The sequence below is a fragment of the Chaetodon trifascialis genome, chromosome 12 (assembly GCF_039877785.1).
Source record: "Chaetodon trifascialis isolate fChaTrf1 chromosome 12, fChaTrf1.hap1, whole genome shotgun sequence".
Lineage (NCBI taxonomy): Eukaryota > Metazoa > Chordata > Actinopteri > Chaetodontiformes > Chaetodontidae > Chaetodon > Chaetodon trifascialis.
The window spans coordinates 27,676,414-27,702,488 of NC_092067.1; the positions used below are offsets into that span (position 1 = coordinate 27,676,414).

A 26,075-nucleotide genomic window follows, 5' to 3' on the forward strand; every position below is an offset into this window, starting at 1 on the left:
AAGCTCTAATCCATCTGTGTTTTTGCTCAGTTCAGAGCAGATTACATGTCGGCTGCTGTTGTCACTGATACAAGAGAAGGTGAAAAACACTTTGACAGAAACACGCACGGCTGACGGACGGTGGCCGTTCAGTCCGATATTGTCAAGTTAGAAAGTCTAACTGACCACAAAGCTCAACAGATCTCAGATCAGATGCCACACATAAATGCCACTCACCACCTGTGAGGCCACACAATGTGCAGAGGCTTCATCTGGTCTTCGGTGTCCTCGCTCACTGGTCCCTGGTCTGTTCTGGGTTCTGAAGTGGACTGATGTGGATCCTCCTGCTCAGGCCTGTCAGGGTCATCACAGTAACACTGATTAAAAACACCCGTCAGGACCAGGATGTCCCTGACCCTGTGAATACATGATTAGAGCCGTTTAAGACGCTAATCGTGCTCTTCACTAACCGCAGGGAGCTTGGGTGTGGCGTTCATGGACCTGCTTCATTTCATGTGTAAGCGTCTCAACAGGTCTTAAATTGGTCCGTATTAAACCAGAGCGCTGCAGCCGGCAGTTCTCTCCACAGACGCTTGATCTGCTCAGAGCGTCTCGTTTGTAATATATTGCATATGTATATAATATATATAATTATATTATTATATAATGTATATGTTAAGACGAACTGTCCTAGCTGGCTTCAGGCCGTCCATGAACCGTGGCTTCATTTGACCAGAATATTCTCTCATTCTTCTGTTGGGAGTCAAGTCACAGATACTTCAGGGTCGCGGTGGATTTTGGGCCTTACAGCTGCACCTCTGAACTGGAACTGAACTTCTCCTGCTTGACTTCAACGTCAGGCGCTTGCTTCATTTGGCTGCCATGTGCGCTCTGACATCACCACCGTCTGTTTCTCTTTGACGGGTTTTGGCAGACATGTTGGGACGGTGAAGCAGGCCATTCATCTGTTTCTCTGCGCTCCGTGTCATTTCCACTCCACGGTTCATACGTGTGCAGTACGTAATCTATGTGATGAAAGCTGAATCTGGTGTAACGCAGGTGTTATTCTTGTAGAGGTGAAAGCAGTATTTTTACCGTGGCGTCAGCTGCTCGTCCTGAGGAGTGACGATGTCATCAGCAGGAGACGTCTCTGCAGGACTGCGGAGGAGTTTGTGTTTGGGCAGCAGCCTGAAAAAAGACCAGCAGAATAATCCATTAGAGAAATACGTTTACAGTGTCAACAACAACTGCAAACTCCTGAACGCCCCTGAACGCCTCATCATCCTGGTCCAAGGTCGTTTCTCAATGCCAAGTACGGCAAGTTCGGACTGGCAGTTCGGACTTAGCAAGTTCGACCTGGGAGTACAGTCTCTCCAGGACGGGAGGACGCAGGACCGCCATTCTGCAATTGGGACGGCAGCGTACTTGATGACATCACCATCTCAGCTCGTCCGTTAGCAGGACGACACATCTCCGAAAACTTTGGAGCAAATTTTTTTTTTTTTTTTGAGCAAAACTACGCGCTATCGTGATGAATCGACCACAGGCGGAAGGATGTGGAATGTCCTCGGGATCCATCACTTCCTGATGCTCTCGACACTTTCTGCGCTCGCTTCGAGTCATCCAACTCCTCCCAGAGCACCAGGCTCACCCTCTCATCAGATGAGCTGCCCTCAAGTGTGTCTGCTGTGGATGTGGAGAGGACCCTGAGGAGGATGACCCCCTCAAAGCTGCAGGCACATAAGATCCCTGGACAGGTCCTGAGAGACTGTGCTCAGGAGCTCACTGAGGTGCTGACGGACATTTTTAGCACCTCTCTCTCCCAGGCTGTGGTACCAGTTTGCTTTAAGACATCCACCATTGTCCCAGTGCCCAAAAACTTGGTTGTGAAAAGCATGAATGACTACAGACCGGTGGCTCTTACTCCAATCATCATGAAACGCTTGGAACAGCTGGTTCTGGCCCACATAAAGGATACTCTTGACGTCCGTGTAGACCCTCACCAGTATGCACACAGGAAGTCGGTCTGTGTCTGCTGCAGTGTCAGCTGTGGTCCACTCTGCTCTCGCTCACCTGGAGAGACTCTTACGTCAGACTGCTCTTCCTGGACTTTAGCTCTGCCTTCAACACCATCATTCCGCGGATTTTAGCCAGTAAACTGCTGATGTTGGATTAAATCTGTAACTGGGTCCTGGACTTTTTGACAAACAGGCCACAGTCTGTCAAGCTCCAGGACATCTCATCCTCCAGCATCACACCGAACACCGCTCACCCTCACCGCCCCCCCCCCCCCCCCCCCGTCTGTCTGTCTGTCTGTCTGTCTGTCTGTCTCACTCTCCCTCTCTTGCTCTTCCTCTCTCACCCAGCCGGTGGAGGCAGATGGCCGCCCACCCAGAGTCTGGTTCAGTCTGAGGTTTCTGCCTGTTAAAAGGAAGTTTTTCCTCGCCACTGTCGCTGCTCATGGGGGAATTGTTGGTTCTCTGTAGATAAAGAGTTTGGTCTGTACCAGCTCTATATGGAAAGTGTCCTGAGACAACTTCTGTTGTGATTTGGCGCTATACAAATAAAACTGAATTGAATTGAATTGAATTGAATTGAATTGAATTGAATTGAATTGAACTGAATTGAAAGACAGACAGTCAGATTCAAACATCAAGGTGTTTAAAAACTTGAAGAAGACTTTAGGACATGAAGACATGAAGATGTTAAGATATGAAGAAAGTCAAAAAGAGTATTATTTTGGAAGACACGGGGACACTGACACGAAGAACAAAGAGCAAACACAGACGTTAAAAGATAACTGACAGAGTGGACAGACAGAGTGGACAGAGTGAGTGGACAGAGTGGACATTATGCACAGACGGACAGAGAGTGGACCGAGCGGGCGGACAGATGATGTAACAGCTGTGGACGCTGGGTTCAGTCTCTGTTTGTGTCTCGGAGGAAAGCAGCTTGATGGAACAATCCATTTGAGAAATGAGACGTTTGACTGGAGCCAATAAAAGTGGACGATTACGTTATTGATAAATCAACAGTAATCTGTGTGATGACCTCACCTCTGAGGCCGACTGAAGACGAGGAGACGAAGGTCAAAATCATTTCAGCTCATTTACTTTATTGGAGTCTGAGAGACTGAGTCCGGACCCGGTCTGGACCTGGACCCACGGACACATGAAGCCCCACTCAGAGCGGTTCAACGAGGCTGAGTGGATGCGGAGACGAGGTTCAAAGGTCACGCGGAGGTTCGGGTTTCATTATCTGTATGAAGAAGGACATTCAGCCGGCCGTTAAACGCGAATGTCTGCCGGCTTCAGGCTCAACACCACGTCCACTTTTATCTGACGGCTCCTCACACTCCACGCCGAAGGATGAGGAGTCCGATCCAGCTCCGAGCCCTCGGGCCTGAAGCTGTCCTGGGATCAGCCGGCTCACGCCGAAGGTCCCTGTCACTTTAAAACCATCTCATCAGCAGACCGGAGGACGTTCAGCCAGTCATTACGGCACATTAAGATCCACATTAGAGCCTTTATGAGAGAGCTGGGAGTCAAAACCAATCGCTGCCAGAGTCCAGTGTTAGCCCGCTGACGGTCCGATGACCTGAGGGGGGTCCTGACCGAGAGCAGGACCCAGGATCTCAGAGTCGAATCCACTTCGTGGTGGTTTGATGTTGTGTTCGTATGGAGGGAAAAGTGTGACGTCAGTATTATTTTCAGTCCAGAGAAGAAGAAGCAGCTCCAGAACAACAAATGTAAAACCTGCTGGGGTCACATGCAGGTTCAGCTGCGACAACCAACACAACACAGACCCCGAGCAGCACACTGTGACCTGCGGTCTGATTGGAGGGTTATTCTGCTCTGACCAATGAGCAGTGACTGATGGAGGACACCGAGGCCCTGGTCGTTAGCAGCTCTTTGCTCGTTACTTACGTCTGAAAGAAGTGTTTTCTCTCAGCTGATCAACAACAAACCAACATGAATCCATTAGAGCCAGAAAGAGAGAAGAACGTTCCAGAACAAACAGTTCAGCCACGAGAGCAAAGGCCGGCCGGCAGGCTCACGCTCCATGCTTACTGATCAACTATTGAAAGTATCTTCACATGTTTCCAGCTGAGCTGCTGTCATGTGACTGAAGGACTCAGGTGTCACACCGCACTTCAAAGGAAAACTTATGGACCAGTCAAATCACCTGTTTCATCCAACACACCTGTACCGGAGCGTACTGTGACATCACCATCCAAACAAACACACACACACGCACACGCACGCACGCACGCACGCACACACAGCAGACAGCTCTGAACCTTCTGTGACTCGTTTACAAACTCAAAGACGGCACTTCAGTCGCAGGTGTAACACAGGTCCAAGGAATCCAACGGTCCTGAGAGGTATATGTTCATGAAATAAATAAAGAAACTGAGTTTTCCTTGTATACTGACAGACTCTGGTGCCATCCATCATCATCAGAGTTTCTTCAGAGCAAATATTTTGCTGCAGCAGAAAACCGTGATGAGGATTAATCAGATCCTCCAGCTGAACACCTGACGACCAGCAGAACCTTGACAGCTGCTGAAGACCCACATCAAACTGGTCTGAACGGACAAGAAAAAAAGGTCCTCGGGACTCAGACACCTGCTGGTCACGTGGTGTCCACATTGATCTGATTTCAGCCCGACAATCCTCAGAGAGACGTCAGGGTCCTCGGCTGTGATGGATGTGATGTCTTTGTGTCCCGCCGCAGGTTTCTGCCAGCTCGGGTCAATCACTATTAAATTACAAAAGTCCACCACTCAAAGGCCGATTGATAGATGGATACCGCAAACATGCCGACCACAAAGAGGCCTCAGTGCATTCAGACTCACCAGACTCCCTTCACAAAAGAGCCTTTTTTGTTTGCTTTTGTTGCTTCCTTTGGACCGGCAGAGTTTTTTCTTCATGAATCTACCTCAATCTGACACTACAGGACTAATTGATCCCCAAACTACACTTGAATTTGAGCCCGAGGAGCATTTTCTACGACACAGTGAATCGGTTTGAAGGAAAACCCAAATAAGGTTGAAGAAAACTGAAGCGTGCTCATTTGCACTGAAAATCACAGGTGCAAAGACAAGTTAGAAAGTGTTCAAATCTCCATTTCTGAAAGCAAACGTCTGTGTGGGACTTCACGCTTAAGTTGAGGTGCTGCAGGGAGTTGAAGCGTCAGCTACAGTGAGGTGTGGAGCACAAAGGTCGGTGATGGGAGCTGAAACTTATGGAGTTAGATCAGTCTCATAATTAATAAATGCACGCAGAAGGATTCACAAATGTTTATTGGGATTTATATATAAATGTCTCTCAACACACAAATATTTTTCAATGCACACACAAATATTTCTCATTCTATATAAATGTAAAAATAATCCACATATAAATTAATAAAGTTCACAAATGCATTTTTGATGCACACACAAATATAACTTGTTTTAAATATATATCATGGAAATCAACAAATATCTGTATCTAAAAACATTTGCAATTTTCATCTAAATCATATATGTATATTGTGACATTTATTCACCAACTGTCGAATCTGCATTTGCGAACCGCTCTCCATTTGTGAACTTCGCTGCATTTGTGTGTGAATGTTTTTGAGACTCCCGTGCCGTCTCTCCATCCACAAATGCATTTTTTTTAACAGGGAAGTATCTGTAGCCAATCAGATGTCGCCCTCTTTTCAGCCAATCACAAGAACGTGCCCCACATGGGGGTGGGATGTACTTTTCAGCCAATCATATGAACACGTCCGCACAGCACTATAAATGCCTGCCACAGCCAAGGACCAAAAAAAAAAAAAAAAAGCATTTGTGAACTTTGTTCATTTATATGTGGATTATTTTTACATTTATATAGAATGAGAAATATTTGTGTGTGCATTGAAAAATATTTGTGTGTTGAGAGACATTTATATATAAATCCCAATATACATTTGTGAATCCTTCTGCATGCATTTATTAATTATGAGACTGATCTAACTCCTTAGAAACTTCACTTTTAACTTAAAGCAGCTAACTTCAAGGGCAGCTTGAGTTGAGGTTTGAGGGCCGCAGATAGTTAGGTGGAGGCAGGACCACTGTCAGCAGGAGAGCAGACTGTAAACTAGGGCTGGGCCGATACGATAGAACGATAGCGATATGTCTCGCGATAGACACGTCATCAATATCAATATAAAATGCGTTCGATAAAGCATTCGATTTTTTTTTTTTTTTTTCAGAAGAAACCTGAAGTTGTGAAGCGAGGTTGGTTGCATGAACAAAGGCGCTCACTCTCAGGTAACCGAGCAACGTATGGCGTAATCGCTAATCAGCGAGAGAGACACGCTAACAACCAATCATGTAACATTATCAAGTTCGGTTGCGCCGTGTCGTCTCGTGTTTGATGCTTTGCAAGGAGTGAGATGAGAAACAGAAAGCGAGCGCTGCAGCGAGCGAAGAAATCGTCCATAAAACAGGGAAAGTCAGCTCAGTATGGAGTTTTTTGGATTTTATAAGTCGGACCGTCGTCAGACCAATGTGGTCTGTAACTTATGCAAGACTGTCGTCCCCACCAAGACCAGTAACACCACAAACTTATTGAACCAGCTTAGCCGCGCTCACTCTTTGGAGCGCAGCCGTATTCGCCAACGTCCGCCAACCGCAGCACCACCGACAAGCAGCTGACCGCCATGCAGAGGTATCTGCTTCAGTGCCTGATGACAAATCATCTAAAAGGCACGAAGCCGTAACGGAGGCAGCGGCATCTCATACAGCTAAAGACACGCTTCACTGAGCACTGAGGAGAAGCCAGCTTACAAACAGCTCTTATAATAAAAATATAACTGAACAGTTCATGTATGTTCAGAGGAAGAAGAGCGACTGAAGTTGTTCATATGTCCAGGCTGGTTTTATAGTTCAGTCAGTGTTACTGTGCTGTCTGTCATGTTTGTTTGTTTGTTTCTGCTATGTTTCCAAAACACTGCACATATCTGAAAACATTTTATTCAGCAGAAGGTGAATCAGTTTGTGAACTTTCTGCACGAAACCTGCAGAAAAAAAGTTCTCAGGTTTCTCTGTTTACATTTTTACACTTTTTTTACATTTATTATTTGAGTGTTTTCCATGGTTGTGTTGACATTTCCTTTCTGCCTTGATAGCTGAGGGATTATAATCAGAGGAAGGTTGAATGTAATTTTCTCCTGGTCCTTATTTTAAATAGGTCATAAAAAATATCAATAATTATCGATATCGACCGATATAAAACACTTATATCGCAATAGAGTTTTCAGCCACATCGCCCAGCCCTACCGTAAACTTAAACAAGCGATTTGATGAAACATCTAAAAACCAACACAACGCAGGGTTCAAGCAGTTTGCTAAAGCTAGCAGCAGGAAACAGAGAAAATGTCCAGAGAGCCACAGGCGGGACAACAACAGCAGCTCTGATCCAGTGCGTCAATGAGCAGCTGCAGATCAAACAGGGTTTGGTCGTCTTCTCGGTGTACCCCAGCTCTGAGATTCGAGCCGTCGACTCACCACCAAAGCCCTGAGTGATGGTGCGCCCTCCAGCCTGCCGCGTGCTGCCCACCTGCTCCAGCTGGAGGTTTCTCACCATGAATCCTCCTCCATACAACACGTCCCTTTAATACCTCTGCAGAGGAATGTAAGAGCCGGACTCACAGTGTTTGGTGGAGGGGCCGCGGGCGTGTGGGGGGATTGTCGGCCATGCATATCATCACTTACTTACACTCTGTGAGTTTGCTTTGGATCAGACACATTAGCATCTGAAAATGAGCTGAGAAACACTGGAGGCGAGAGGCCGAGTCATCCTGCAGCTCAGCATCACTGACAAACACACACTTTAAATATTATATCCACACACGAGTCCGCTGACTGCTAATGAAGGAAGTCCTGAGACACACAGTCCTTCTAGAGACAAGACTGAAAGCATCAAAGACATCTTTCTTTCCATAAACAAACTCTAAGGACGAGAGTCCATCACTCTATTCAGACTGAGACGTCTCAGCAGCTGCTGGACGACTTCATGCTCCCCCCGGGATGAACTGAAATAACTTTAGTGATCCTCTGACTTTTAATCAGCACCATCATCAGGTCAACATGTTAATGTGACCAACACTTTAGGAGCAAACAGGCTTATTGCTAATTAGCTAATGCTAGCATGCTAAACTAACACAGTGAGCATGGTAAACATTACAAGATTAAAACAGCCTCAAAGCTTCCTGGGGGGTCTGGGGTGTATGTGTTTGATAGTTTGCATGCTGACAAGCTAGCATGCTAATATTAGTATTCAGGGAATATAGCATGCTAAATGTTACATAGGGTAAACGTTAGCATACACGCTAACTGTAAACTGTACAGTGAGTCACATGATTGAAATCACTCCTCAAAAACAAAACCATTTGATTTCAAACACGTCTTGGTTGGTTTTATTATTACTGTTTTTATCTTTTATCCTTTATTTCATTTTTGTATTTTGTGAATCATCTGATCTTATTTGCTCATTCCCTCCTGAAATGTTTTAATCTGCACTTTGTAGCTTCGTGCCGAGTACAACATTTTTGCATTATTATCATCAGAGCTGATATGATTGGTTAGAGGGGTGAAGGTCATTATTGAACAGCTTCAGTTTTTCAGGAGCTTCAGGTGTCTCCATTAAAGCAGCACACAGCAGCACCCAGATCAGTTTGTCGTCATCTGACCTTTGCTCGTGAATCAACAGACTGTGCTGACGATGGGATGGAACGACGACCCCCTGAGTTCAGCATCACATCCTCATTAAAGTCCAACACCTGTCAGCAGATTCAACTCTTCAACACTGACCTGGTGACATCAGGGAACTGGACCGGGTAGTGCAGGACCACACACTTAGGCCGGATCAGCAGGTCTAGGTCTCTGGGTCTGTGGTCTGGGATCTTCTTCATAAATGAGGAGATGGAGGACAGGAAGGAGTCCATGTTGAAGACGGAGTTAAACACCACCACGTCCGACACCAGGCTGCCAACGCACAAATGGAAAATATCTGATAGACGCTTAGATTTAAAGTATGACTGAGCAGCGAATCTCTGAGGTGGTCAACAATCCCCCTGTGATCAGTTCAGTATGCAGGTTCATGGTCACAGCACACATCTTCAGCAGAAGACCACTGCAATCTGTGACGTTTCCGTGTGCGTCGTGACCACAAAGCTTAGCTAGCGCTACAGTATGTTAGCTAAGGGTGCGATCTGTTAGCTAATGGTACAATATGTTAGCTAAGGGTGCGATACATTAGCTAATGGTACAATACGTTAGCTAAGGGTGCGATATGTTAGCTAATGGTACAATACGTTAGCAATGGTACAATATGTTAGCTAAGGGTAAGTTAGCTAACAGTATAGTACATTAGCTAAGGGTACATGAGGCACAAACGGTACAAAAAGTTAACACAGTATATTGAAGAAAGAAAGAAGTATTTGTAGACAAGCAATTAGTCAATTGACCAAAAAAAATCTCTCTGGTCCATTCTCTTCAAATGTGAGGATTTTCTGTTTTCTCTGTTTGACATTTGGACGTTTCACATTTTGGAAATTAAACAATAATTGGAGAAAATGAAATCATCAGATGAAATCATAAGCAGTCTGAACCAGTGTGGTGTCCTCACTGTGTGAAACAGGTTCCTGTGGTGAGTCAGGTTTACAGACTCCTCAGTGAAGCTGGACGGGGGGACACTGCTAATTAGCAACAACAGTTTTGTCCACTTTGGACCTCTTTGCTCTTGGTCAACAGGGAAAAAGTCCACGTTGGCCAAACGTGAGGACAAATGTCAGTGAGGAATGAATCAGCTGATTTTGTTTAAAACATTGCTCACATGAAGACTAAGAAAGGTGCACAGAATGATCAGTGGTGAGTATTGATAGCAATAAGCAGAGCAGCCTGATCAATATTTGACTTTGAGCCTGATACTTCTGTCGATATCTGGAGGTTTCAAATGTCTGCTAATGACATTTATTCATTTACTTAAATTTGTAACAAAAGCAGACAGTCTAGATAATCTTTTACTATCAGTCCTTGTGTCTCTGACGGACATTATGGGACAGAATAATAACAAATGAAGACACTGTCCTGATGGGGACAGCAGACCTGCTGATGTAAAAACTGCAGTTTTCTAAATGTACTTTGGATTCATAGTGGAGGGTTCGGCTTCATCACGAAGCTTTATGCTGCATTTTAATTGAAATGAGTGAAGTAATCTGGCTTTGATCCAATCAGAGGCCTCTTAATGATCAGTTATTTAATGCTGCTGTAACGACGTTAGAGGAGATGGAGAGACGCCACTTATTGACGAGCTGCCCTGCAGATCAACAACAATCAGTTTTCTCTTCACTGTTCGACAGCTGATTAATGACAGTGAGACCACTTCAATGACACACCGAGCGCCATGTCACAGCAGCTCATTAACCAATCGTGTCACAGCAGCTCATTAACCAATCGTGTGCAGCCTGACATGCTCATTGAGACAAAGTGTTGCAGCTGAGAGGAGCCAGCAGACGAACAGTGACGTAACACTGCGTCCAGGTTTTCATTTTTGATTCTATTTCATTACGGCACTGAGTAGAATCGAAGTTTAACTTTAAGTGACGTGGAGGTTTGCAGCTCAGTCATCAGTAACATCTTTCAGGGTTTGAACTTTCAGTCGCTGCATGAACGATGAATCACACTCGTCACTTTTTACTGTCCATCATCAAACCTCAGTGTGTTTTAGTGACTGACTGATCGACATGTCAACGGCGATGTTTCCACCAAGTCTTAAATAACTGTGGTGACCGGAAACAGAAAGTCCATCACCATGACGACGAGTCCTTTAACTGATCGATCGACCGGAAAATGTTTATTTATTTTTTAATTTTATGTTTAATGTTGTTTACGTCATTGTTTGTTTAAGGTCTGACGACAGACACAAAATTAGGATTACGACATCCAGGAAGTGACTGAGCTGAGTTCAACCAATCCAAAACATGAGCGTCCAGGCTTCATCGACTGCACAAAGACCAAAACAGGCTGAGCAGACACGAGTCAACAAGCCAGCTGAAACCTATCCTGGATCAGTGTGTGCACGCGGCCTCCTCAAACAGACCCCGCCATCGATCACAGATTCACCGATTCACCATGGCAACCAGAGCGGCGTACTTTCCCTGTCGGAGGCAGAAGTCCTCATGGAGGCTGACGAGGAGGTGAAGGAGCAAATTAAAAAGAAGGAAACACCGCCACAGTTAGAGAACAGCGAGAGAAAGCGTGGCGAAGTATCGCAGACTGCCTGGATGCACAAATACCCACTGAGTGCTCCACTGAAACATCACAGTTACAATCCAATCAGCTGATTCACATCTCCGAAAAAGTAGCTGCACTCTGATTATGAATCAGCTGAAATTGTAAGTGAAATTGTGTAAATGTAACTGCATCAGTCTGTTTAACTCCTTGTTATACCATGGTCTGGGTGAATACTCCATTCTGATTGGCTGCAAAAAGTTGCGGTCAAACAGTCTGATTGTTCTGAATTACTGCGCTGGCTCAAACGCTGGCTGGTAACCGTGGCAACAGAAACTGTCTTGCTTGCTTACTTGCTTGATACAGAGTAAATGGTAAATAATATTTATAAAAACGATTTAGGATAGACGGCTGCACGGTGGCGCAGCAGGTAGTGTGCGTGCCTCACAGCAACAAGGTCACCGGTTCGATTCCTGGGTCGGGCCTTTCTGTGTGAAGTTTGCATGTTGTTCCCGTGCATGCGTAGGTTCTCTCCGGCTTCCTCCCACAGACCAAAAACATGCTCATTAGGCTGATTGGTGACTCTAAATTGCCCCGAGGTGTGAGTGTGAATGGTTGTGTGTTTGTGCCCTGCGATCGACCGGCGACCGGTCCAGGGTGTACCCCGCCTCTCGCCCGTTGACAGCCGAGATAGGCTCCGGCCCCCCCGCGACCCCGAAAGGGATAAGCGGCATAGAAAATGGATGGATGGATGGATTTAGGGGAGACTTACTTGCTTGATACACATTTAATGATCAGAGTGAATGGTGGATAATATCTCTTGCAATAAAAATGATTTAGGACACTCTCTGTGGACTTTGATTCTTTAAACAAAATGTCGCATCATCCTCTGCACACACACAAGCGGTCAGAGGTGCACGTGCCCTCTGAAATGATGCTTTGTATCGTAACATAATGTTAAACAGTCGTCTCTCTTCCCTCCACTGATTAGGTCTAATTTAACAGCTGCGGCCAGAGCCGGTTACCATGGCAACGCGTCATAACGACATATTAAATAGTCCACTCAGCCGCTTCTTGTGGAAAACTTACGATTTTAACGGTAGAAAGCAACATTAACGTATTAATAATTGATCTAATATTCATTTCTTTCGTAAGTGGTATTAGCGGAGCTTCCTGTTGGACGGTTCATGCCTCCACGTCGTCCATTCATTTCTGATCATGGACACCTCGTCGGGCATTATCTCTGACATAATGTCTCTTTGGGATAAATAAAGTTGATCTTATCAGCTCGGATTGATTTGGCCTCTTGTGTTTGTGCTGTATACTGTGTGTATACAAGCTTGCAGGCTCCTGCATCCATTCATCTGTTGTTCATTTGATTTGTGCTGCTTTGTTTCAGTGTGCAGACATGTTGTGTTACATACAGACCTTTGGATGTGTGTTTCTTCTGTGTTGTATAATATGCTTTGATTCTGAGTCACTGTGTGACTTCAGTTTGGAAAGAACTGATGCTTTGATTTATCCTGATTCAATAAAGGAACATCACGTTACTCTTTGATGTGTATTTATATTCATATTGGATGTGTATTTTATATATGGTCTATGGGAAACTGTCTATCTGATGGTTGCAGCATCATGTAAAATCATCATTGATCTACAATGATTGAAATGAATGAAATGACTTCAAACTGAAATGAATGCTGCTCATGTTTTGTGTTAATGTGTAAATGATGACGTGGATCAGGTTGGATGTGATAACAGTGTGTAGTGCTCAGTGGAATAACTGCTGGTTTCTGTTTGTGATGATGCTGACTGAGATAAGGGATGAGATTCAACAGATCCTGGAGCTTCACCTGGTGTGGAGCAGGCCAGCTCCACACAATAAATCTCCATGGTAACTCATCCCATAACAGATCCCACTTTCAGCTATCCTGCTTTTGTGCAACCGGATCAGGGATCAGCTGAGCCAGGATCACCAACATATCCCGGCTGAATCCCTTATCCTAGTTTAGTGCAACGGACCCCAGGACATATTTGGGTTCTGGACATTAAAACAAGCAAACTTGTGACTTACTGGTCTTGATGCGGGACTTAAAACTTGACCTGGTACTAACTGGTCTTGACTTTTTGGACTTGATTCAGGACTTCACAACCGATAAAAGCGACTCACTAATGCCAAAAATCTTAATAATCATTACAATGACTGCCCCATAGAAAGAAGGACTGTGTTTACCATGAGAGGACCTGGTTATATCCATACTGGAAATCTCTCTCCTGGTCTTTGCGGACTGGATAAACCAGCTGGTTCTCGTGGAAGTACAGAACCTTCTTCAGACAGGCCAGATCTGGTCTGAGAGCCACCAGCTCACACAGGTTCAGGACCGAAGAGGTGAAGAGGACTCTGGAGAGAAAAACATGCACAGAAATATGAAGGTGAGACAAAGACAAAGACAACCAAAAACCTGGAGTCAGAAACCTGCTCAGAACCACATCTGGAGTCAACATGAAGGTCCAGAGAGATGGTTGAAAAGAAGCCCTCCGATCAGGCTGATCGTTCCAGGTACGAGCATCCTGACCAGGGCAGTGTGTCCTGAAGATGGAGCTCCAGGAAAGACCTTAAACATCTGAGGGGTTCCTCCTCTGGAGAGCAGAAGGCAGGTCAAACATTTCATGAAAATCCTCCTCTGTGCTCGGCCTCTGAGCTGATTCCTCTGAACATGAATGGTGATGACGACTTTAGACCGATGACTCCTGATGTCACTTCAAAGGACTTGAAATCCTCCCAAAGACCAAACATTAATTCATTCTGACTTGTGAACACGACTCGATGGTCTTGACTGACAGCTGATCAGTCTTGACACAGGACTTGGAATGTGACGGGGGATTTGTCTGTTTCACTCCAGGACAAGCGACTTATAAGACTTGGGACGTGGGCTTGACGTGGGACTTAATTTGGGACAAATTGGTCGACAGGACAGAAATAACAGTTCTGAAAGCTCAGTTCAGATGAGGAGGTGGACCACCAGGACAAGGTCTACCCCTGTGGGTGATCCTGCAGTGCTCCCCCCCCCCACCGATCCCTCTGATGCTGTTCCATGAACCACTTCATCTGAACCACCTGTGCGTCTTTGAAGCTCTGGGCCTCCCCCAGCAGCTTTGATGTGGCTTCTCCATGAGCGAACCATCGTTGATCACTGCTGTCCTCACAGACCAGGATTAGGCTAATTTCCTGGACCTGCTCGGGTCTTTCTTCAGGCCCCTGGACAGAAAAGTGGAACAGGAATCACTCTGACTCAAAGCAGATGAGTCCTGTCTATTTTTACTTCTTACGGCCTCCCTGTGGACTTCAGAGTTGGCGGTTCAGACCTGCAGGAGTTACTGAGTGAATCCATGTGGACGCACAGAGGAACCATCTGATTTAAACCCGCCGAGTCAAACCACCTCTCCATATCTCTGAAGACATCTGTGTTTTCTTATTGGAGCAAAAAGATGTCCCAGCTCACACGAGCTCAACCCAGCAGCAACAACAGCACGCTGACAAACGAACGCTGCGTGCTAATAAGCCAACAGCAGCACGACATTAAGTATCATTTAGACATTTAGCAACATGCTATATTAACTTTTGCCATCTTACATCTCGAGCAGGTCAGCATGAATGTGGAACGTTTGGTGATGATAACATTTAGCATTCTTACCCTTTAGCATGTTTGCCTTAGCGTGGTGTTTAATATGCTACATCGAACAGAATTATAAAACATTTAACATATTTCCGTCTCAGTAGAAGAAGAAGAATCAGAGGGACAATCCCCTTTATTTGTCACACATTACATGCACGTGGACACACACGCCATGCACTGGTGAAATTTTTTCTCCGCCTTTGACCCATCCTGGTCCTTCCTCCGCGGCAGACCAGGAGGGGTGGGCTGCCAGCCGACCGCCGCCCGGGGACCCAGTTTTCTTGGTCGTCACCATTGGTCAGGTGGTGATCTTCTTGCATGTTTTTAGTGGGGGTATTTTTATGGAGGATACCCCAGGTGAACACAGGGAGAACATGCAAACTCCAGCAGCAGGCACCGAAGGCATGGTGGAGGACACGCCCCCAGTGCCCACAGCGGGAATCAAACCCGGGACCTTCCATCTGTGAGGCGATGGTATTACCACCTGTTCCAACGTGCCACAGCAGTATGCTAACATGCTAACATAACACATTAATGTGCTAATGTTTTCTGATTAGTTTTTTTCTGATCCATGACCCTCAGATACACTCTTCACCACACTAGCTGATGAAATGTGGTTCAGACATTCAGGTTCCCCTCAGGATGAATTGACACCATTAATGATCCTCTGGTTTGTGAACAAATACCTGCAGAACAGTCACATTAATCTTGGCTGTAGTGTGTGTTTATTGAAAATTAGCAAACGTTAACTAACTGCTAACAGACTAATATAAGATGGCGAACATGGTAAAATCTAGATTTCTTAATATTGTGAGCATGTTAGCATGCTGATGGTTACATTTAATTTAAAACACTGCTGTGGCAAAGCAGAGTCCCAGCGAGCTGAGTCAGCATGACTGAAGACTCTGCTTCAACAACTCACCTGTATGACGGGGAGGTGGGGATGGTCTGGCTGAAGTGCAGCGCCGCCGTTCTCGCCCTCCAGTGCCATTTCTTGGCAGGCAGCGTGAAGACGGCGCAGCGGTCGATGTTTTCTTTCAGCAGGTCGATCAGCTGTTTGTGAGAGCCGCCGTGAAACGCCTCCACCAGCAGGACGCTGGCGGCCTGAGAGCTCTGACACAGACAACGCAGACGGGATTATTGATCGTATCGATCAGCTGTAAGAATGAGAGTTGATCGAGGATGACAGTTTGAGATTGAAACGTTTCCCTGTTCTCTTGATTTTCCTGTTTCTCATGGTTTGGTTTTTGGAAAGTATTCTGTCTGATCAATGCTGTATCACTTAACTTTAGCCTCATTGTTGTTTTAGGACTAACTGATTGCTTCCCTGTTATGTGTCATTGACCAGTGGACAGCTGGGGCATTTAACACATTTAACAATACAGAAAGTGACTTTGTATGTAAATGCTGTTAGTGTCACAATAATGTGGCAGAAATCAGGATGACAATAACTAACTGACAAACCGATCTGAATAAATGTTCATGTTTTAGTAAAAACACTACAAATTCACTGATTCACTGTGTGAATTTTGACTGTGTGTCAATCCTCACTTGATATAAATATCAATAACACAGATCATCATCAGCTGAAGCAGCGCTTGACAGATCGATCCACATCCTGTTGTTGGCATTTGTGTCACAGCAACAAAGTAAAACTCAGGATGACTAAACATGAAAAACTCGAGGAGAAACACAGGAAATCAAACTTCTCTCTGCTGAAAGAAGTCAAGTCACATCTGAACAAACAGACGCTGAACAACACCGACGTGAAATTATCAGCCCATCTACGATGAGGCTTCTTTTTCTGGCAATCAGAGCACCAATCACATCGATGACGCCTCGATCAACTGTCAAAAAGTCAGCGTGGAGACCAAAAGTATTTAATGTTCGACCTCACCAGCTTCACTCACGTGAATCTGATGCAGCACCGCCCTTCAAACACGTCGGTCCAGAACCAACGAAAGACCAGAACGCTGGAGAAGCTGCTGTCAGGCAGCGGTTTGTCTTTCAAAGACTGAGTCCAGGTTTCATGTCTTTCACAGAGTCCACACTCTTCTGGAATCAGGGCTGCGTTCATCCGGTTTTGATGGTTGACTGTTCTTGTTTTTGGATGTTTTTGGACTTCCTTAATCCCCAGAGGATTAAGTTGTTTGGATAAACATGTCCAGTAACGGATCACAACAGACAACATATCAAACTACAACAATAACAAGCTGGACAAAGCGAACAAGAACACACCTGAAGTCTAACGCTGATGAACAGTTTGACAGTAAACCTTTGAAATCCTCCTGAACAGACTCTGGCCTGATCTGGACTCCTGAACCAGGATCCTGGTCCTCATCAGTGGGGATGATGCCACAGAAACATCTCTTTGGTCCACGTTCTGCCTGTTCGAAGCATCAGCATCAGTCATATCGTCATGATACTCATGTTGACTGTCGCTCAGGATCAATGAAGAGTTCGAAGGAGGCTCGGTGCCGTGGAGGTCCTGAAGGACTCTGAGGGGATTTGGCTTTAATGGTGGACTGGCTGGAGTCTACAGCGAGCTCAAACCGACTCTGTTATTAAGTGTTGTATTAAGTGGTCGGACCTGTCGGATCAGTCCATTAATCAACAGCCGATTAATCAGAAACTGATAATCGAATAATGATCAAAGGTTTTTAGAGTCACTCATTCCAGTTTCATTCATGCACAAACCTGAATCTTCTGGGCTGCTGGTCGGACAAAATAAGACACCTGAGGACCTCAGGGAAGACTTTAAGATGTTTTTTAATCTAAACCAACCCGGTGACCAGGACCTCTCAACGGGTCCCGACAACAATAAGAGGGCTCAGCAAATGACTGTGTCTCCTCACAGTGATGCATGCTGTCACGCCTTTGTGTACATCACTTCTAATGGCTGGACGGAAATGTCTTCTCCACCATGCAAAGAGACAGACGTGTCATTCAGTGGAAACGGAGACGCTGACATGATGAAGAGCGGCTCATCCTCAGCATCAGTAAATGGAAAACTATTGTTGACGCTGCAGAAAGTTAACTTTGCAGCAGCAAACCACAATAAATCATAATATCTGTCTATTTGCAGCACAATGTGTCCTGATAGAGAAGCTGCGAGTCCATTATGATGCAAGGAGGTTTAACAGGAAGTGGACGTCTTCCAGTCCCCGAGCTTTCTGTCCTTCCTCTGAATTCCCTCCCAGTCATTTCCAGTCCGCCCTCCATTTAGCTGCCCACAATGGGAGCTAATGTAGCTGCAGCACTCAGCGCTCGCCCACAGACTGCTCATCAGTCAATATCTGCTCCTGCAGCGCTGTAACACCACTCATATCAGGAGAAGGAAATGAGGCCTTTCTTCTCTGCCTGATACTGCTCAGCCCTCCACCACAGGTTCAATGCAAATGTGTCAAAAATAAGAATCTGATTGGAAACAGAAGCATAATGTCGCCCATTGTGCTCAAATGGTCCAATCTATTTCCTGAATGCTGCCAAAATAATGTGAAAAATGAAAATGTGAACGTGTCAGATGGGGAGAAGGATGGGCGCTGATTGACTTGCTGGTTTTGACCTTTTGGTCTTTAAGATGAAGAGATGTGGACTGGTTTCAGGCTCAGGCCTCAGTGTGGACCACATCGCTTATTCTTCCTTCTCACGTCGTTTCACTTTCACGATTTTTAGAGGCCGACAGCTCAAAGAGTCCGAGAGCGAGACAAAGGTGGAGAAAAATCAGAAAAAACAAAAACAAGTTCATCACTTTCCTCTTCAGTCATCAGGGGACCCCCCGAGGGGTCCTGAGCCAGAGGCTGGGAACCAGCAGATGGAAAAAGACGACAAAACTTAAATAACACTTTAAGATTCATTTCACGATCAGCTGCAGTGTTTTTTGTTATTTGTCAGGAAAACATTTATGATGATTAACAGCAAAAAAAAGCTGAAAAATGAAAAAAGAATCTGTCTCATATTCATATGTATGTATATGTGTATATTTATATATGTATATATTTATATGTGTATATTTCTATTTATATGTATATATTTATATGTGTATATTTCCATTTATATGTGTATATTTGTATATATTTATATATGTATATATTTCTATTTATGTGTATATTTGTATATATTTATATATGTATATATTTCCATTTATATGTGTATATTTGTATATATTTATATATGTATATATTTCCATTTATATGTGTATATTTGTATATATTTATATATGTATATATTTCCATTTATATGTGTATATTATTTATATATGTATATATTTCTATTTATATGTGTATATTTATATCGTTAAAAACTGTTGAGAAGAGTGAAACCTGACAAAAGGGAAAATAACGAAGCTCAATGACAATAAAATAATCAAAGCCGTCCAGTGGACATTTAAGTCGACTCGTGGAGTTTTTATTGAATATTTAATATTAGATTTTTAAGTCTCACTCATGAAGTGGTACAAGAGTGGAAACGTAACTTTGATTAAAAGTCAGCAATTGGAACGATAAAAACTGAGAAAGAAAAAAGAGAAATAAAAAATAAAAATGATCAAACTGAGCCGATAAAAGAGACGCCAAAGAGTCACAGGCCGACACAAAAACTGGGTCAATAAAGGTTGGTCAATAATAAGAGCAGCGTTACAGTAATATGGTAATAATGATGATGATGACAACAGTGGAAAATCTAAAAACGTCGACAGATGAAGTAATGTGAAAGGAGAAGACGTGAAGATTAAAGAGGGAATGAGGAAACAGAGGAAACAGAAGCGTGACAGCGAGCAGCAGCCTGACTGGAAGCCTGTCAGTCAACGTGAAATCGATCATTCCACCTTAAACACAAAGAGTCCCTGTCAACCACGGCGGGGGATTCCACAAGACTCATCTCACCTAGACACCTTTCCTCGCCCACTGCTTCAAACATGGAAGGCTGCCGACACCCACGAAACAAAGGGTTAATGTCATCGATTTCCCCCTGGCAGGGGATCCCCCCAGCAGCCGGCGAGGGGTAAACGGCCGCTGAGGCGTGAGTCAGCAGCAGTGACGCTGGAAACTAAAGCCTGGAAATGTTTTTCTGCTGCTGCCACTTCACGGCCTCGTCCTGATGACATCGGGCGCCGTGGCGGCGGCCTTCACCTCCACGTTAAGGACGCCTCACAGTCACCGTGTTCAGGGTTTTCCCGACACGTCTGGAAAAGTGCACTTTCACATCACTTCAGACAATATTTAGACAAAAGAGAAGAAAAACAGGTCGTGTTTTTCACTTTTCACTCAAAAAGGTGACATGATGACCTTTAGCCATGCTAGCAGAATCGCACTGAGGACGTCCCTCAGTCAAACACTTCGTTCCAACGGATGTCAACAGCTGCTGGACGGACGTCATGAAATGTCTTATCATGAAATCAGAGCATTTAATGTGTAACTGACATTTAGCACGCATTCACGTTACGAGGACCTTTAACGAGTAACTATAACCATGCATGCTTTCAGTATGCTAACGTTAGCATGTTAACGTGCTGATGGTTACACTGCAGCTCGTCTCAAAGACTGATGTCTCCATTTGAGACATGAGAGACGCTGAAACCTTCCAGGACACGATGGTCGAAGCAGTGAAGATGTTCGTGGGTTTTTTTCCCAATCAGATCGTGTGACGCCATCAAACGGTGACGTTAGCTAGGAAGTGGTTGAATGCTAATGTTAGCTGTTGCCTGATCGTAGCTAACAGGTTATCAGATATGTTGTCTTCCTTGAAATGAGGTCCAATGTCTCCTGTTTACCATCAGTGTCTCTTCAGCCGCTGATCAATGGAGACACGGCGGACTGATGACGATTTGTCGGACTCTATGTTTAAACACTACGACGTTTTGATAACGACGTCCCAGCTTCCCACCCCGAGCGCGACATCAGAGGAAGATGGCCGTCGCGTGCGATTGTTTCCTTGTGGATCGATGGATCAGCTGATGGATCCTCATCTCGTACTGCGACAGAGACCGACAGAGCGGTCCAAGCTCCGCAGGTCCGCCTCCGTCAGCAGGACCAAAGACAGTCGTCCAGTCCAACAGGGACATGTGACTGTGAGCAGCTCTGATCTCACATCAGAGGATTAATGAGAGCGAGACGCGACTTTCTTCTGTTAATTGAAGCAGTCGTAGTTCACAGCTTAGAGAGTTAATCATCAATCACTCTGTAATTACACAGCTGAGGTAATCTGAGGACGGAGGGACTGAGAGAGGTCTGAAAACACAGTTACTCTCACTCAGTGTCAAATACACACAGGTACTACAAGAGTACACGCTGTGTCTGAACTGATTTCAACGAGCGACATTTTAGTCAGAAATCTGCAGTTGATATCTACAATGACTCTGTTCTTAAGGTGGAAATCCTCAAAATCACTCGTTCCGTCGCCTCAGATGTGCACTCGTGTCAGCTTTTCTGTTGCTATCACAGCTGACGTGAACTCTTTGGTTTCTGGACCGCTGGTCGGACAAACATTTCAACTGCTCTCGGTTTTATTCTCGTTTCATGTATTGGTGATATAAATGAGTGGAGCAAACGAAGCTCGCTCCTCTGACTCATCTGTGATTTTCTGGATGAATCATGTCATTCATGAACGTGGTCCATGAAAAAGTTGAGGATCTTCACTTCACTGTGATATTCTGACATATTTAAAGCGTCGACACTGGAGCTGCGATCAGTTCACTGCTGACGTTTGGTTTCATTCCAGAGGTATCAGTAACACGACATGAGGCGCCACATCAATACTGTTTATTGTTTTATTTATTTATCGTCTGCGACTTACACATATTTTTACTGATATATACTTTATAGCTCTGTCTCTCTCTTTAAGAACTGATGTTAATATTTGTTTAGACACTGATAGTTATATTTTATATATTTTACATAGTTAGTTATATTTTACATAGTTACATTTTATATATTTGGTTATATTTTATATATTTATAGTTACATTTTATATATTTGGTTATATTTTATATATTTTACATATTTTACAGTTATATTTGACATACTTCATTATATTTGACATACTTTGTTATATTTTACACACACATATATATATGTCGTTGAATTTGACAGGGGGGGCAACTGTTGCAACGATGGCTAAGATGACCCGTTCAATGAGCAAAAAAATATTAAATAAAAGTCAGATAGCTAACTTTACTGTGTTACATTGTATTGTTTAATTTGGTTTTCCTGTTCAACCAAAATATGGCAACACCAGACATGAATGTACATACTGCACAGTATTTCTGTAAAGCTATATCAAGTTAAATGTCTCGAATACAATAAATTAGGTTCCACAATAAAACACTTCCGCCGTGGCGTCAGCAGATATGCTGTCATCGACTAGTTTGCCCATGAAATCACTGTTAGCACAGTCTACAGTTTACAGGCACCATGGATGCCATAGCAATAATCAAACCAAATCAAATTATACTCTCATCAGAACTGTAATGAATCAAATCTTTCCAGAACATATTCAGTATATTCAGTATTTGGCTGCCACACTCACTCATCACTTGTACTGAAATTTTGCTCGTCTCTCTTTCAAGCAGGCAAAGTGATCAATAACCCTCCATCCATTGTCTATACCCGACTATCCCTTTTTGGGGTTGCAGGGGGGCGGAGCCCATCCCAGCCGTCAATGGGCGAGAGGCGGGGTACACCCTGAACCGCTCGCCAGCCGATCGCAGGGCAGTGATCAGTTACCCTCTCACTGAAATCAGGCGTGTTCCTGACAAGTTCTCTCTCCATGGAAGCCAGGCAGATGTTACAGCTGCTGGCCATGTTGATCGTGCAGTCTCCTGAGACACGTGTGCGCATCGTCCGAGCACGCATCAGTGCGGACGACGAAATCACGTTAGGGCAAGCCCTCCCAGAGCCTGTAGAAATGACCTGCAGGGTCCAAAATTTGAAAAAAAAAAGAATCTCAACATGTAAGCCTATGAGAGCGCCTGGGGCCCCGAGGGGCGGGGCTTCTGGTTAGAAAGTGATAATCAGGCTGCTGAATGTCGCAGCAATATTCAGGCTGCTGATTGGACAATAATAATAGGGCGATGCACACTATGGACCATTTGACATACTTCGTTATATTTGACATACTTCGTTATATTTTATATATTTTAGTTATATTTGACATACTTCATTTTTCTCAGAATTGCTGCTATCCCATGTTTCTATACTTATTTTCCGTATTGTTTAAGAACTCTTTTCTCTTTTATTTTGATTTTATTCTATGTTTATGTGTATTGTTTAAGCTGCTGCTGCAACAAAAGAACTTCCCAAACCTGGCTTAATAAAGTCTCAGTCTCAGTCTAAGTCTATTGCTTGAGTTGTACACAGCGTTTACAGACAGTGATGCAGATGAGGCGCTTTACATCCTTCCTGTCATGTGACCGAGGCCCGGCATCGCTCACGGCTCAGACGTGCTATGGGCCGTGGGGGGCTTTTCTGTGTCGACCCAGGCTAACGGGTGGAGCGCAGGAGGTCCAGCGGTCCTGGAGCTACACTAACTCTGATGTGGGAGCAGTCACAGTGCATCCACAGAACGCCTGAGTTCTACTGATCAATCAGCTAAAACATGCTGCTCATCAATTCTCTGTCAATCAGGGCATTGATTAATAAATGCGTTTGTTGCATGCATATAATGTGATCATTTTTGGCAGATCCAGGGTCAGTTTTCACTACTAAAGGGCTTCACATTGATCTGAAATCATAGAACACAGAAAACTCCTGGGACCGCAGGTTAACATCCTGCTGATTTATTGGTAGAAAACGTCTTCACAGCTGTGATCACATGAAGTTCTCACACTTGAGACGAGGCCATAAAAAGTTCACAAATCTGCTTCATATTGTCGAGTTTCATTTTAAAACCTGAGTCATATTCTGTGATCTCGTTCTGAATGGAAAGGTCATATCCAGATACTGCAGTATTACACGCAGTATTTCCCCCTGAAACACAGTGGAGCAAGATTCCACAGTTCAGTCTGAAAATATCATCCTTTCCTGCTGTGTACTTTTACTGCAGTCAAAACGTGACAATTTTTCATTTTACTGCATTTTGTTTCTTAAATCATTTTTTTTTTGGCCTGTTTACTGTGTTTGAAGAGAGACAGGAAGCAGGCAGACAGACAGGAAGCAGGCAGACAGACAGGACGACCTGCAGCAGAGAGCTCCAGGTTGGAAATGAACCCAGGATTAGTACAAGGGACTCACCTTCTTCCAGGTGAGCTACCTGGGCACCACTTTTTGCTAGGATTTACCTTTTGCATGTAATAATGTCCTCTATGTGTTTCTATACAGGTGTCAACATAGCAGGTACACAGGTGTGACAAAACCACAAATATGTGACATCCGTGGTTTCCGAGCACACCTGTGTGAAGGAGACAGGTGAACTGGCTCTGTGTGCTGAACAGCTTCACTTTGGGTGGAGGCTCCAGTGAGAGACGGCGGCGCTCTGACAGCAGCAGCAGAATAAAAGGAATAAAGGTGATAAAAGGGATGCTCCACTTTGTTACACTCTACTGACCATGTCAGAGGACAAATGTCCATAAAGAAAAAAGGAGAGAAAAACAGATGTTCATTGGCTCCAAACAGGAAAGTGTGAGTTTCAGGTGTGAAGGAGTCACCTGCTCCATAACGTAGACTTACTCTGTCAGTCAGGATCAGACGTTTCAACAGCATTTAGTCCACAGAGGACACTAAGTATATCATAACAGTACAGCAGTCAGTGTCCCACAGGACGTCTGCAGAGTACACAAACTGATGCAACACACAGCAGAGGACAAACCAGGTATCATCATCATCATCATCATCATCATCATGCATGCAGGAAGCTGAACACACTGAGGAATACTGTGTTTATGAGATCACGTTGCGTACGGGCCGAGTACCAACCACTACCTGCTGGTATTCACCTGAGTACCTGACTGAAGAGCTCACATGCAGTACTGGTTAAATATTTACTCACACTGACATTCAGCACTTTCCCGTCACTCCAGTATTTACTGCACTAATTCACCATCGGTTGAGTTTACAGATTAAACGTTACACACAAAACATTTAATATCAGTTCACAGACTTTCATTTATGTTTACAGGTCAAACTAAGGAAGGAGGCAGCTTTAATCATTAGGGTTCATTATGGAAACATCCTTTAATGTCAGTTTTATCTTCACATGTATGAGGATTCAGAGCAGAACAGGAACATGTTCCTGATAAATTCAGTGAATTAAATGATGCTAAATAAAACAGCGAACCTCCCGGTCCCACCATGTTTAGAAGCAGGAGTTGGATTAATAACCTGACAGCTGACTTCACTCTGTTATTAGCTTAGTTTTCTCTCTGTCGTCTTTCACTGATTAACGGTTAAATTCACTTGTAATCAGAATATTCAGACACAGCAAAGGACTCAATGAGACGTCCTGTCTGTAACTCCAAACGCAAGATACATTTCAGTGCCAACTGTACTCTGCTGAAGTACTTCAGTGCACGTATTTACTGCCAGCTTCAGGTGTCTCACATTCAGCTACAGGTCACTATTTTTGCCCCTTGGTGTTCCTCTGCTGTGTTTAGCGCTGTTAGCTGTTAGCTCTGTTAGCCAAAACACAGCAGGAGCCTGCTGCTCACCGGCTGCGAAGAGCTAGCAGATACCAGCTAACTGGCTCTCCTTCTCCTGCTAAGAACAACCCACGTCTCCCCATTCCCAGCCGGTAAGAGCCCCCTGGAGGCCCGGGGCAGCGTACCGGCTGTTTCCGGAGAGAACTCGATAAACGGTATCCTCAGAGGAGAACAAAAAGCGGTCCAACTTCACTCACGATAACAGTTCAACGAACACTCACCTCTGACTGCATCTGCCAGGCGCCAACTGACAACATACGCACAGTCAACACGTCATCACGTCACTCTTTGGCGCCTCGTCCTCTGAAAAAAAAACCAACTGCTTTATTGATCAAGGATGTATTACATATAAAAATATATCTAAAAAAGATAATACAACAGTGAACAACAGCATACTGTTTTACTGTTTATTAAACGATCATAGATAGATAGATAGATAGATAGATAGATAGATAGATAGATAGATAGATAGATAGGTGTGTGTGTGTGTGTGTGTGTGTGTGTGTGTGTGTGTGTGTGT

At 44.4% G+C, this 26,075-nt stretch overlaps 1 protein-coding gene across 3 annotated transcripts in view; it reads right to left on the reverse strand.

Moving 5' to 3' along the window:
• Positions 1-25,808, reverse strand: part of gtdc1 (glycosyltransferase-like domain containing 1) — a 37,502-nt gene extending 11,694 nt beyond the window's left edge. For all 3 annotated transcript variants that reach the window (XM_070976374.1, XM_070976373.1, XM_070976371.1), the window contains exons 1-6: positions 25,777-25,808; positions 15,848-16,038; positions 13,482-13,649; positions 8,828-9,001; positions 1,075-1,167; positions 217-333 (exon numbers count right to left, since the gene is read on the reverse strand). In XM_070976374.1, the coding sequence (XP_070832475.1) occupies positions 217-333; positions 1,075-1,167; positions 8,828-9,001; positions 13,482-13,649; positions 15,848-16,038; positions 25,777-25,788 (755 nt within the window). In that variant the 5' untranslated portion in view covers positions 25,789-25,808. The remainder of the gene's footprint in view (positions 1-216; positions 334-1,074; positions 1,168-8,827; positions 9,002-13,481; positions 13,650-15,847; positions 16,039-25,776) is intronic.
• Positions 25,809-26,075: the final 267 nt, after the last annotated feature.